Genomic DNA, 15039 nt, shown 5'->3' on the forward strand with positions numbered 1-15039 from the left:
TAGACACAAGACATAATTAATGTTCACATAATCTGAGAGATGATTAATAAAACTGTATGCACTCATGGTCCTATACAGTGGGTCAAGTTTTTCATATGATGCCATGTGTTAAGTGGACTAAAGAGTTTCACAATAATGTGGAATGCACTATACATTTGCTTGTTACCAACAAGCAATATAACAATCTCTGATAATTGTCTCCACGTATATACTTCCATACTGCACACACAGATTCTCTTTTATTAAAAAGTATATTCATATTTTTATGCATAAAGTTACTAAAAGGAAAAGCACAAAAAGGTAAACATCTTGTTTACTTTTCTCTTAGTAGGCTACAACACATCTGTAAATATACTATCAGCTTCGACCCATTACTGCACCTGGTATAAATATTACACCAGGTATACGTAATAATGCCTTAAACCACAGCGATGTGTCCGTAGATCAGGGTACTCCAACATATTACTGCCGCTTGTAAAATTGAGTTGATAAACCTCACCTCTTGTGAACTTTGTTGGGAGGTCCTGGACGACAAACTCATATCTTGAGACAGGCCTTGAGAGTTTTCAGGCCAAAACTGAGACCCAAAGAACAACTGAGAGTCTGTGAAACTGGAGTAGCCGCTGGTAGCCCCATTTCTGTGGATTGTTTGATCCCCACAAGGTTTGAGGAGGAAAGAAAAACACAAAAAAAACACAATTTCTTTGTGCAGCAAAACAGAGAAAGCGTTTGTATGAATCAGGTAAAAACACACATAACACATTGCTCTACAAATGTAGGGCTTGATTACAGTGTTTTACTGATTCAAACTATGGATCACAGCTTCATATAACATTGTTCACAGAGAAGTGACCTAAATAGCTAATAGGAGTCATAGTTAAGTAGCACACTCAAGCCAACTACCTGTTTCCAGTTGGGATGCTCAGCATCTCCTTTATGTTCCTCGTATGATTCATTGCGTTTGATTACCTGTAAAGACAACAAGTTAGTAGTAATTGTAGCTGGCTATGTCTTCGGGCATCATTCAATGTGTGAGCTAGTGTTAGCGTTAGTTAGCATTGACGCTAATCTAGAAAATGTTTCACTAGCTAACTTTAAATAAAATGGAGTCAATATAAATTTAGAAAATCTCGTCAAAAAATTAACTATGCTATTCTACTTAAAACTCGTTGTGTGCAGTGGTTGTCGTGGATTAAATACAAATACGTTAAGGATTAAATACGCTATAAACACTAAAATATATTTTTAATTGACTCACATTCCGCAGATACCGTGTTGATGACGAGTGGGAGGTTGACAACGGGCAGTAACCTCGCGAGGATTTAAATCTCCCGCCATGTGACCTTCTCCTTCCACAGCGAGGCTACATTCAGGGTCCCTCGGAAAAGTTAGACAGTTAGTTAGTTAGCAACTATATTGTCCACATTGTAGAAAAGTGTCCTTCGGTTTACCACATACTGGTAAAAACAATTCATGATATAAGAAAATGATGAAGTGGTACATTATTGTCGCTAATTCAATAAATAAATGTTTACTATCAATGCATCTGATAATCCAGAGGGCCCCATAGACTGAGGGCCCCCAAAAGCCCTAAATTCCCTTTACTGTTGTTAACTGGATGTGTATTGTATACAGTTTCTTCCCGTCTTCAGTTGGACATTAACAAAGCCAGAGACCCCCACTGACTCTGACACTTACACCCCCAGGACAATTTCTTCTTAAACACCCTTGCACTCCTTTCCCAATTAATATACACTTGACACTTTAATAATATACTTGTTTTAATATACTCTTATTTGTTTGTTTAGTTACCATATTTTTACATTTTATTGTAAATTTCAATATGTTTCTATTTTTAAATCATGTCTTGTATTTTGCACTGTGTTGATTGTTTAATGTTATGCACCATCCACCCAGTCAAATTCCTTGTATGTGCAACATACTTTGGCAATTAAACAGTTCTGACTCTGATTGGATATCAACTAAGCCAGGCCCTATAGTTTAATTAAATTATAATTAATTAAACTTATAGTGTCATAGTAATGCTGAGTGCAATTGGATCTAATGGGAGCTTAACAAAAGGGTACATATACAATGCACATATGGCCTAGGTGTGGTGTCAGTAGGGGCCCAATAGTTAAAAAACAGTGTTTCCTAGGGCCCCTGTAACAGGTTAATCTGGCCAATATAATGATTTATTGGCTGCATTTCATTTAGGTGCAGTGACACTAACCCAATAAGCATGCAGGCTAACTGGCAATGTAATGGAGCCATAATTATTGTTATTAATTGCACCTGTGCCTTTTCTTGCCAAGACGTGTTGAATGGTTTTAATGTTGTATTATTTATCATATAATAGGCTTCCCAAAGAGTACATTGTGAGTAAAAATGATCTGAATGGAAGTATTAGCCAGAACCTCTTCAGCATATTTAGCCAAATTAACAACAAAAAAGACAATTCAATAAAAAAAAATTGTAATTCACAAAGTTATCCTTTAATTTCAATGATATTCAAATTCAATCAAGTTGCAGTGATATCAATTTCATCAATTTCAGAAACATGCATTCAATTAATTTCAAAATATTGTATTAAAAAAAATATTTTGTTAACGGGAAGTTTCATTGTAAATCGATTTTGTCCTCAGTGGGCCTTTTTTGACACACCATATTTTATTAATATTATTGTTATTATATTCATTATTATCAGCAGTAGTAGCAGTAATAGTATATTTTTATAAATATTGTATTTGTATTCATTTATTTCATGTATACTACGCAGACATAGTCCTACGATAATGAAGCATGAACACTGTCACACGGTTTTATTTTGAAAATTGCACCCGGAAGTGTCCGTGCTAAATGAATTGAAATCAGGTAGCTATGAGCTACGCACTGTAGGAATATCAGTGGTTGAACTACGGAGGCGTGTTGAGGACAAATCTGCCAAAACTACAGGTGACTTTCTGAAAATACCTCTGCAGCGGACCTGACGTCGCTTAAACCACACCTAGGAGCCTGGTCTGCCCAAAGCCTGGTGCCTGGCTGGTGAGTTAACTTTTTGTTATGAGTCTGTCATTGTAAACATACCCGATACTGTTGAACAGATTTAAATGGATTAGCAAATCTGCCTCTATAACGCTGACACAAACACGATTTAACTTCACCCCAGTGACAGGTGCTAGCGAGCTAAACACCTTGGTTGTATCCTGCATTACTCGACTGACGTTAGCACGTTTTTCATGCCATTTTCCGAGGCATGTTGCTTAATGTTAACGCTTTAAAGTGACAATCCTTAAGGATTTGGTTGATTTCTACTTGAGTGAAAACAATGGATTGTGCTCAGAGTTCACAAGGAGATCCTCCTTGTAGCACTGGCTCCGCAGTGGCAAGCCTGATGCGAGCGTCAGGCAGGTGTCAGGAGGACAGCGGCGAGCAGGAGGACCTCGTTCGGCACCCGTCGAGCGGGCGGGGCCACACTTCCTGAGAACCGCAATTTGTTGGCACGACAGTTCCACTGCCGTAAACCGGTTTTTACACTAAAGTGTTATATTATCTATTATCTATCTAAGACAAAATTTACATCTACTACTACATTTCACTTGATAATATATTACACTACTAGCTTTTATTTATTTGTTTATTTTTAAAAAATGTTACCAAATGTTATATAACCACTATTTGACTTTCCTTTGAGGAGACTGCACGGTTAGTCTAAGCACAACACTGGAATTATTTTACACCGCGCAAACCTGAACACGACCTCTACTCTTGAGCACAACTCTAGACATTCAAATTAACTGGGAAAAAAAACGTTCCCTCTACAAATAGATCTAAAACCCTTGAATATAAACATGCTCATTGAAATCGGCTCCGAAATGTAACACAATGGTCAGAAGCAGTCAATCTATGTAGCTGGCCTAAATATATATAGGTGTCGGTATAGTGCCACGAGCTGTCATATACGTGCCACTGGTTGCATCACAGATCAATATCAAACAAGTATTCAGCTTAACCTATCCTCAGGCAGAATATGTGAAATGTCTTGTGATAGTGTGCCTCGTCAAAGTCGGTGATGTGTATCTAATTCAGGTCTGTTTGCTCTTTAAGGGTTGAATATGGCTCTGTCATTCCTTTTGGTCTTGGCTGCAACTGTGATTCTGATCAGACCCGAGACACCTGTAACTAAGGTAGAAGATGGATGTCACTGAGCCAATGTGTGCTGTATTTGGGCTACGCTTATTTGTTAATCAGTGAATGATGTTCCGTCTGTAGGCTTTACATCAGAACTCACTTGAGTGTTGTGGCGAGAAACAGAGGGTGAACAACTCGTGTTCAAATGACACCCACTGTGAACCAGGTAATGTGGATGTTTCCTTTTGACCTTTTAACGTCACTATTATTTTATCGTCATCGATTAGAGATTAGCCAGAGCAAGCTAATGCTATGACCATTGATCAATTTATCTTGTATGATTACTTTGGTGAATTCAGAGTTCCTTTAAAGACATAAGGAGTGAAGTATTGACGTATTAAAATACTTTACACCGGCAATCTACCAAGAACAGATTATTAGTGACACACTATACAAACATTGCAGTAGTGCGGAATCAAGTTTAATGTCTGTACTTTTTAAAAGAAGAGAAAGTATGAATTTGAGACAATTTGCGCCTGCAAGGACACGGTGAAAAGCACTGGAACAGCCCGTCCCTGTGCTTACGCGGTACTCTTATCCGTGGCAACGTATGAAGAAGGAAAACAATCTTTTGTTTTTGCTTAACTTTAAACTAGCAATTTAAAAAAAACTAGATTAATTTAGTAAAGTGTTTCTATTTTGATGAAAACCAAGACATCTACTATAAATACAGTATATAAAATGTAAGAAAATATAAAAAGCATGTTATTTTTTTATTGTTCACTTCTATCCTTGAGTTGAGTAGAATGTGGAATTAATACTTTGTTGGTATCTGGGTGTCAAAGGGCAAAAAATGTGAAATATGTTCTTGTTTTGATTTCTTCAGGATGCTTCTTGCGTGTCCTTGAGAACAGCAACACCGTTTGCATATTCTGTGACTCAGCAGCTGTGGATTTGGAGAACATAACAGTCTGCACCTACAGTAAGGACAGAGATCTGTTTTTTAATGATAATTTAAAAAAACTGAATTATTTGAATTTTTTTTAATTTTCCCCTTTTGTGTGCTCGCTAGACTACACAGTGGAGAGGAAAAACCACACAACCGTAACTACTGTCATTCCTAAAATTGGTAAGAAATCAAATCCACACTCATTAATAACTGATTTACAAATTTTTTTGGCCTTAGCTTTAATGTTTCTATGAGTTTAAATTACTAGAAAAAAACCTGTAAATTATTTTCAAGCTAATGTGTTTTGAAGGAACCGACTTCAATATAGTCATTATTTGTTACTTTCTAAGTTTGAAGTTAGATAATAATAGAGTATTACCCCTTTCCGTGGGTAAAAGTCTGTGTATGATGAAGATAATCAGCACGTTTCTCATCACTGTTTTCTGTTTTGTGCTGTTTTTGAGCAGGAGGGCCGGGTGTGGCAGCCTCTCTTCTTCTGGGAACGCTGTTGATCAGCCTGTTCCTGATCCTCTCTGTCGCCTCCTTTTTCTACCTCAAACGCTCCAACCGACTCCCGAACATCTTCTACCGCCGCAACAAGGGTAAGCACTTCACAGCTCTGATACACTGTAATTATACAAGCAGGGTTTTATCGACGCACCGCACCCGTTAAACCCATTATAATAAAGCATGGAAGTGCTGCGAGAGCATGGAAACACAATGTTATTGCTCTGCTTCAGTGATTCATATTTGACGTTCAGTCAGTTAAACCCAAATGTAACAATATTTCTTTGTACTTTTACAGCCTTCATATTCCAACCGAGTGAGACAGTAAGTCAATTTTATTGTTAGTTTCACAGGTAATCACACACCACAGTACATTTGTGGCCTTGTGTGGCGACTGAATGCATTTATTGTAGCCTCAGCAATGTTGTCTTTTCGCACAAAGACATTCTTTGTAAATATGTCTCAAATAGATGGTTATAATTTGTATTTTTGTTCCCCCTACTAGGCTGTCATGATCCCCTCCTCGACAGGTAAGACGACTGTCTTAATCTGTAAATTACCTGTTTTTCAACTGTGACTCTGACCTCGAGGAACAGGTTATAAGATGATGTAATGCAAAGCAGTCAAATAGTACACGGAAGTATTAGGCAACGTTGGTGAGGAGTGTTAACATATTTTAGGGCTGTTATAGCGATGACGGGCTTATAGCACGAAACATGCTAACGGTTAGCTCAAAGATTGAGACTGAACGAGTGATTCCAGTGCATGTCTCTTCTTGATTTTCCTCACAAGTGATTATATGTTCCTTTTTGTTTTGTGTTTCCTTTGAAGTGAGGAAGCCAAGATATGTCAGAAGGGAGCGGCCCTCTGCAACATCAACACTGAATAGTGCCACCGTACCCACCACATCCACCACGCAGGTCTATAATGTGTAGTCGTGGGAGGGCCGGCGCAGGTACGAGAGAACGCTCAGGAACGATGTCAGTTTTTGTTTTTGTTTCATTCTTGTCACTCGGGCTGTTACTTTTGTTTTTTCACAGAAAAAAACTTCATCATACCAGGAAAATAGTTTCAGTACTGCTCTGTACATTTGAAACCGCCCATGTCGGTTTGTGTTTTCCTCCCACTCGTGCAGCACTTCAGGATCACTCGACCTGTCTTTTGAAGAATAGTTCAGGGAAATGCAAGTATTCACTCTCTTATCTGATTAACACATTTTATCTATTTTAATCCGTATACCCCCCCACACACACACACGCACACACACACACAAAAAAAGTGGGAAAAAAACACAATTCTCTATCGGACTATAAGGGTGAATTGTCATTTTTCTGCTTTGTTTTTTGTTTGCATTAAACAAACCAGATACAACAGTGTGATCTTTGTTGCCTTTGGACAGAGGCTAGCTGTTTCCTGTCTTTATGCTAAGCTTAGCTAACCAGTTGCTGGCGATAGCCATGTTTTTTACAGATCCGAGATGATCTTCTCATCTAACTCGCTGCAAGAAAGCGTGTGAGCATATTTCCCTCTATTCCTTTAAGATTAATTGTGACAGTGATCAAGTTGAGAAGCAGTGATTTGTTTGTGGGGGACAAAGTGACAGCCCAGTGACATTTGATGGAAGCCTGTGTTTGCTAAGGATGATATTTACATGCGTGATATTTATTTACATTTTGTAACTGTGCACTGAGCTTTACTGATGACAGTCAGACCAACAGAATAAATGATGTGTCTAATAGTAGAGTTCTTCAGGTGGGCCGGGATATTTTAGGGAGAGTGCTGTTGGTGCTGTATGGACGATTGTTTGATTGTTTTTTTGGTTTTATTGTTGCATTTGCATTTTTTTTGTTACCTTAAGCAAGGTGAATGTATTACACAAGTACAACAAATCATGTATCGGAGTTGCATACTTCATGAATCCACAACAGACCTCGTCCAACATGAAAGAGCTGAAGTCATTCTCAACAACAGAATCATTATATTTTCACTGGAAGGTCTGTGATCGTACACATCTTTTTAAAATGCCATGTTTGCTCCATAAAGTAGATTTAAAGTCCAATAGATTTTTATCTCAGAACCTCAAAATTACTGAATCCTTGTGCACTTTATTTGTCTGAGGTCATCCGCTAATGTTTATTTATATACGACTAGTTGCCATTAAGTGTGAGGGAGATTTTTTTGTTGTACAGATGGCAACATTATTGTTGCATTGTGAAATTTTCTTGACTACTATTAACCTTTGCCAAATGTCTGAAGAAAATGGATTTTACTGTGTGCCATTACTGTGATTACTGTGCCATTATGAGCTTTAAAAGCAGCCAGGAGACGTTTAGTCATGATGTGGTGAATGATTGGGTATTTGAATTATATCCAGTGGCCTTTATATTTACTGTACACTATTCTAAAACAAGTATCCTAGTTGTATTTGCTACATGCTATTTAATTACATATAGTTTTATATCTTGACAACACTAAGGCTTTCCTCCTTCAGTATATGTGAAGCAACATGAAGTGAACCAGATAAAAAGGCTGCAATCATTCCATGAATATTCCCCTTTTTGCATAATGTGTCTGCTGTTGTACAGACAGCCGTAAGCTGAAGACATGTACATATTGTTTTATACAAATGATGTATTGTTTTTGTAATAATGTACATATTCTAGTTTTAATGCCATGAAGAATGTTCTGAAGATGTAATGTTTGGAGAAATAAAGCACCTTTCCATTGCCAGTTTTTCTCTCTGTGCGGTTATTTGAGCTCTCACGCTGCTGTTTTTGTATGCGACACTAGTTAGCTTAAATTTTCATATTGTTCAAAGACAAATTTGAACAATCCCCCACAGCGCCACACTGGGTGTTTTCTGTCTGTTCCTGGACACAGATAAGACCTGCAGTGAGGTTAAACCCATAGTGAAGATGTTCTGATGTGGCTGAAAACGGCTTATTTTGGGGTAATCGAGACCTGTAGTGAATTTGTGTCTGGTGGGAAGTTGCAAGGTTCTGAGTTTGCTTCTGGCCTCAGATGAGTGAACGTTTATTAAGTCGCAAATTACCTCCACTAAAGATTGTTGTTTATGTTTATTCTATATCTATATGGCTTCATTTGACAGCACTTTGTGCTGCGTTTCTTGTATGAAAGGTGTTACACAAATAAAGCTTATTATTATCTCTCGTGATTTCTGCTGCTAATAATGAACAATGCTTCATTGTGAGCAAGACAAGAATATATTTCTACAAGAATGAGAAGTTTACTGAGAAATGATTTAAAATGTCCCTGTTGGGTTATTGAATTTATTGATTGGCTCCTAGTAGATCGACAGGAATTGGCGTACTTTACTTCGCTTGATTGTTAACATTACAGTATGTAGCAGAGTGGCAAACAAGACATCAAAGCAAGTAGTAAAATTGATGGTGCATTTTGAAAATCTGCAATCGTGTTACTTATTTCAAAAGGCTTTCGAGGTTGTTTTTTGTGTAATATTTGAGACGAAGGCTAGATGTTAAATACTCTGGGATTACTCGGACTGACCTGCAAAGTTGTATGATAATAAAAAATTAACTTAATTATAATTGGGGTAAAAAAAAAATCCAAATTAATGTAAATTAAAAGAAATAGTGTATGCATGACTTTGTAGAAAAGATTTGACATTAGTTCAGATTTTGTCATTTTAAATAAATACATTATGTATGAAATATCCATGATCCATCCAAAATGGTTCATGTGTCCTTGAACGTCTATCACGTTAATAATGGAAGTGAGTATCGATCTCACCTCTAATAACTGTACGAGGGCTTGTATTTTAAGGTACTGAAATGTCATACCTCTGGTAATAGAGGGACAGACGTTTGCAGCTACATGTGACTGGACATACTACTCTATTTATAACAGCTGAGTGCAAGGCCCCGGTGACACATATGCAAGGACAGACGGACATCAGAGCTGAAATGTCCCCGCAGGGAGAAAGTACAAACACCTTCAAACTGGACACTTCGTCCTTCTGCAAAAGGTAGGTTTTCTTTCTACTGCAGAAACACATTAACAACAATGTACTGTAGCTATGTGCTTTGTGTTGGTTGTGTTGGTGACGTAACAACAATGTAAAAGACAAGACCTTTACCGACTTTGACGTAGAGCAGTTGAGGGGCGTTATCGGCGATCCTAATGACTCCACACCTGACAAATAAAGAAAGACCTTTTACCCTGTCGAAAAACAATACCACTAAAAACTACTATAAACTTATTTGAGTGTTATTTGAGTTGCTGTAATTTTAATTAAGATGATATTTTAATATTTGTATCTTACATTGCATCAATGACCCTCACTGAGTATGTTTGTTAAGATGATACAGTATGTTGGGCCCTGACATTGGACATCTGAATTATTTTCAGGTCATATGACCGGAGTATTTCGGGGTCTGTTATGGATCTTGTGACCAGGATACTGTAGTGTTGCTTTGCTGCCCTCTGGGGTCTTCAACTCTCAAGCTTTGAACTAATACAGCAGTTTGTTTGCGTTCTGCACAACAGTTTCCTAATGACAGCTGATTACAAGCAATGTTAAGCTTCAGATAAAGACACGCTCTATATTTAACTCAAATGTGTTGATGGAACTTCAACGATAAGTTAGGGGTGAAACCAAGGATGTACTGCTACACATTACATAAAGTCACTTTCATTACTATTCATGCATAATACCTGAATCTGCAGCCGTCTGACACTGATCGTTTTTGTTTGTGTATTTGTATTTTTCTTTTCAGATAGAGGAGCATGTGAGGGATCAAAATGGATGATTTAGATCACAGCATGCACATTGCAGAGTATGACTGGACAAGCTTCTATGAGGAGAGTGAGGAGTGTGGTCTGCATCAACCCTCTCTTGCCTGCCCTGATAGCGCCAATCTCAGTGATTCAGAGGATTCAGGAAACTCAAGTTCAGTCTTTAGCACAGGCCAAAAGGGGCCACAGCAAAACTTTGCTGCAAACAGTGATGAAGCTGAAAGCAGCGCTGCAGGATGCTGCATGGAGGAAGAGAACTACTCAGGTTGTGTAAAGTATATATCAGGGCAGACCATTCAGAGTGGTGCAGGAGGAGGAGAAGATGATCTTACAACAAAATGTGAAATGTCTCTTGATCTTTCTGTAGGAACCGCCATCAACACAACAGGGCACATCACAGAAGACACAGATGACAACACCACAGCCACACTGCAAACTGAGCAACCGAGTGTGCAGTATTCAGATGAAGAACCATCAGAGCTGAAAACAGAAGATGGAGATGCGCAAATGGAGAGTGACATTCGTGAATTCAAATCCATACAGGAACGTGACCCACTTTCTTGCAACCGAGCAGAGATAAATGTGAAGGAGTCGCACACTTCAGACAGAGCTGTGAGTGAGGATGTGATTGCCGTTGCTTTAAGAGGAGAAAAAGAGCGCTGGTTCGTCACAGTGAATGACAGTCCTGCACAACAGCGACTGCGTGCCGCCTCTGTGAAAAAAAAACGAAGACAAAGAAAAACTCATAAGAGCAATAACATGTGCAGACTTGGACAAGAGAGATCAGTTGGAAATGGCTTAAAGTTACAGATAATGAAAGATAATTATGAATTTGAGGGAGGGACTGACACAGAGTATGTCACACCAGAAAACCAAAACTCTGTGAAAAAATCAGGAGGGTATCCAAGTGCTGAAGAAGATCCTGAGAGCACTCAGACGGGAATAATTTCAGATGCATCACAAACGTCTTTAACCTCTGGTGAAGAAGACCTTTTGTCAGAAAAACTGGTGATGTCTCATTTCCCCAAATACAATATCATCGAGCCAATGATAGACAGAATATCACACGACACATTTACACCCAAAGACCCTTCACGGTCGGACAGTGTGCAGTCTGACGTTGTTGAGTTCTTCTCCACTCACAGTTTTGATTCTGAAAGCTATCTGTCCGCTGCTGAATCACTAGAGGAACTCCAGCAACTTCTCGTGGAACAACAGCAATTGCAAAGCTCATTATCTCTGACAGAGAACAACAATCTGTTCAATCTCACTGAGAATACCGACGCAGACGATACGCAGGACAGAGAAGTGCATTCCTGTGATAGCCCTCTCTCTTGCAATGTAACAGCTACTAACTCTGAAGGTCATGAAAGGGCCGATGTTCAGCCCACACTGACATTCCCATCTGTCAGCGAGAGTGTTGACAAAATGCCAGATGACAACGCCACGTGTGATAACGACACACACAGCATGCTGCCCTCGGATACACGCGGACTCCAAAAACATGAAATGAGTCTTTCAGCATCTGGTTGCTCTTCAGGAGATCGTCTACTCCCCGTTCCTGATGTAACTGTAACACCTTGCTCTGTGGCCGACAGCCCTGAATCATATGCTGAAGCTGCGGGCCACATTCGGCCTGTGTACGCCATTTCTGCCTTTTGGGATGAAATGGAAAAATTGACGATAAATGACATTTTGCAGCTCAGGATGGGTAGAAGGACCCCTCCCAGGGAAACACAAGAAACCGTGACACCAAACATAGATGATCTCAGCTCTTTGGATGACACTGTGGAGTATAATTTGTCTGATGTCGGTCTGATGGACACATCCGACACTGCTGACTCAGACTATTTCACACAGCCGGATGAATCCAAGCCAGATCCTTCAAGCTGTGAGTTTTCTACCTCCGATATTGAAGAAGAGTACTCGCAGTTTCTCGGCGCCAGTAGGAACCCCACACCTGACCCTCGAAGCAAAAAACAACGACGCACGAGAGACTCTCCTATCTTGGCACATGAGGAAGAGGAGTCCACAAGCTCTGAAGGAAAGGAGACACCTGTGCCTTCAGAAGACTTGGCAAGGAAGTGTTTCGAGGATCAGGACTCAAATGCTTTAATTTCAAGCCAACTTGCACGGCCGAGACAAATAACAAAAAGCAAAAGCGTGCACAATGTACAAGCTCTCAACACAGAGGATTTATCTTTGCAGTTGCTACTTGGTAGTGACGAGAGCAGTCTGTTTCTCAGCAGCTGTCCGTCTCTGGAGGAAAACGTGTTTTTAAAAGCGCACGACAGCCTGTTAGCACTAATACCTTCACCTTTTATGGAAGAACATTGTCAAATATTCTGCCCTGAAGTGTTTCAATGCTTTGTCAGAGAGGATAAAACAAAGAGTGACTTCCGCTGTGTCACCGTCTATGAGCCAGAGGACATCTCAGTGGCTCCTGTGATCGACTTCCCTCTTTGGACACATGAAATGTCATTCTCTTCCCTCCACGATTTCCAGCGCAGCGAGGAGAAACCCATCCCCATTTTCTCTTGTTCTCATCCCACCGTCAGAGAACTCACATTCCCAAATCCTCACTATGTTTTCTTGAGTGCAGACTGCAAGGAGGAGGACGACATCTCTCCATTCAGAGTCGTGTCTCACTCCTTCATCCAGGGCAGTGATTGTGGGGCAGCAGCATCCATAACTGGATTTCACAGTTGGAACAATTTGATGAGGAAGATTCGCTTCCCGGACAAAGGTAGCATCTGGTGCAGGAGATCCGGCGCCTGGGTGTTTCCAGTTGAGGCTGAGAGGATCACCATCAAGAATGCAGATCCACCATTAACAGCGCTAACTGAGAGAAGAGTCTCTTTTACTCCTTCTCAGCTGTCTAGAGAGCTAGCAGTACAGCAGAGAGTTTTGGAAACTATAAAGACAACAAGTAAGTCTGAGCTCTCTCATACACGACAATAACAAACACTCAAAGCAAAACTACAATTAAATAAAATCTCCCTTTTTGTGCGTGTTTGTCTCTAACAGGACGAGAGGGCATCTTCTCCACACTGAAGCAGTCAGATATGTGTTTGGTCTGCATTGCTTTTGCCTCCTGGGTGTTAAAATCTTCTGACCCAGAAGCTGCTGATGCCTGGAAAGCAGGTATGAAACTCCTTGCAATGATAGTCTGGTGTTACAGTCTACAAATCTATTAATTTAACTAAAACCTGGTGTCTAGAATACAAACATTAAAGACCCCTGGAAGCATCTTCCCCAATCAGCTTCTTCCTGAAAGGTGATGTCACAGATTTCTGTGCACCAATCAGCTCAGCAACACTGGATTTAAAATCTGATGACAGATGATGTTTTTAGCTGACTTTTTGAGTGTTGAACACTTGATATAAAATATCTAAGAATATTTATTGTTACAGAGACAAACGTAAATTTGAAACCATGTCCACGGGGGCTTTAGGTACTGAACATGAAGAGTACTGTATAACTTAGTGAACTGACATTCAATTCTTCAAAGTGACCTTTATTGAAATCCTGTTTAGCTCTGCTAGCAAATGTGAGTGCGCTGTCGGCCATCCAGTACCTGCGGCAGTATGTGAAGAAGAAGAATCCCTCTTAAGATGATCCCTGATACGTATAAGAGAGAAGAGAAGTCATTTCCAAACAGTTTCACCTGGGTCCATCCGTAAACATGTATCTCCTGTATAAATATGTTGCAGTAATACTTCTGCTGCCTCAGAGTATGCGTTGGTTTCCAAGTTACAATACAGATTGTAAAGGTAGAAGTTTGCAAACTTATGTTTTAAGTTATTTTCAGTCTGAAGCTATAGTTGGACATTTTTAGTTAAAGGAAGTTAAAGTCTGGTGATATTCGGTTTCTTATTGTTCTTCCAAGAGACAAACCAACAACGAATTGATCTCAATAACTAGTCTGTGCCACCGAAGTCTATAGATGTAGCTTATTCCTCTAAGACCTCCATTGTTGTCCAAATACACTTGGACGCTTACAATGAATATGGACGCTGCAGAGGGAGTCGCACATACAAGATCCTGCTGCCGTCAGAACTCACTAACAAATCAAGGTCGTTAACATATTTCCCAACAAATGCACTATTTCAAGATTCTAGATTTTTTATTTATCCTTCAAAGATGGGGGGGGGGTGGGGTATTCAATGTGCTAAAATGCTTATTTGCAATACTTATAATATAATATTATAAAATATAGATATAGATACATGTTGAAGCGCATATTTTTAGCATAGGTAAAAATGTATACGTCACATTTGTCGGCAGACAACATAATTTAAAAAATACTCGCTCAGACACACATCATCCTAAATGGTTACATTTGCTAAAAACTATAGTGCCCAGTTGATTAAGGAAATTGTTTAGCTTTTTTTTTTTTATTTCTTATGTAATTGAATCAGTATATACGAGACCTAATAGGAACAAATTGGCTTGGGGTGGAGAGCCACAGTACAGATGGAAAGTATTGAGGGATGGACTAACACAGATGGTTTTGGTCTTTTCATTGGATTTGTTGACAATAAGAAAAATATAACTTATCACCAGACTTATTCTTTAAATATGTAAACATTTGAATAACTTTTGATTCATCAGCTCTGGTTAAACTGACGTTGATGTGGACCATTATGTAAGCACAGAAGCTCACACTTTTTTAA

At 39.3% G+C, this 15039-nt stretch overlaps 1 protein-coding gene across 1 annotated transcript; it reads left to right on the forward strand.

Annotated features, from left to right (window-relative positions):
- The first annotated feature begins 2869 nt into the window (after positions 1–2869).
- Positions 2870–8311, forward strand: cunh1orf159 (chromosome unknown C1orf159 homolog). Its single transcript, XM_076110686.1, has 9 exons — positions 2870–3045; positions 4108–4187; positions 4273–4357; positions 5018–5113; positions 5204–5260; positions 5548–5682; positions 5886–5911; positions 6093–6117; positions 6419–8311. Exons 2-9 carry the CDS (start codon positions 4116–4118, stop codon positions 6520–6522), a joined length of 600 nt encoding a protein of 199 aa, XP_075966801.1. The 5' UTR covers positions 2870–3045; positions 4108–4115; the 3' UTR covers positions 6523–8311.
- Positions 8312–15039: the final 6728 nt, after the last annotated feature.

The sequence above is a fragment of the Anarhichas minor genome, unplaced genomic scaffold (genome assembly GCF_050575085.1).
Source record: "Anarhichas minor isolate MPS153535 unplaced genomic scaffold, ASM5057508v1 ptg000043l, whole genome shotgun sequence".
Lineage (NCBI taxonomy): Eukaryota > Metazoa > Chordata > Actinopteri > Perciformes > Anarhichadidae > Anarhichas > Anarhichas minor.

Excerpts from the sequence above, each read along its gene's own strand:
- cunh1orf159 (XM_076110686.1), top strand. The coding sequence starts at position 4,116 with ATGGCTCTGTCATTCCTTTTGGTCTTGGCTGCAACTGTGATTCTGATC. Across the intron at positions 4,358-5,017 it reads TGACACCCACTGTGAACCAG|GATGCTTCTTGCGTGTCCTT; the intron begins GTAATGTGGATG and ends TGATTTCTTCAG. Across the intron at positions 5,261-5,547 it reads TACTGTCATTCCTAAAATTG|GAGGGCCGGGTGTGGCAGCC; the intron begins GTAAGAAATCAA and ends GTTTTTGAGCAG.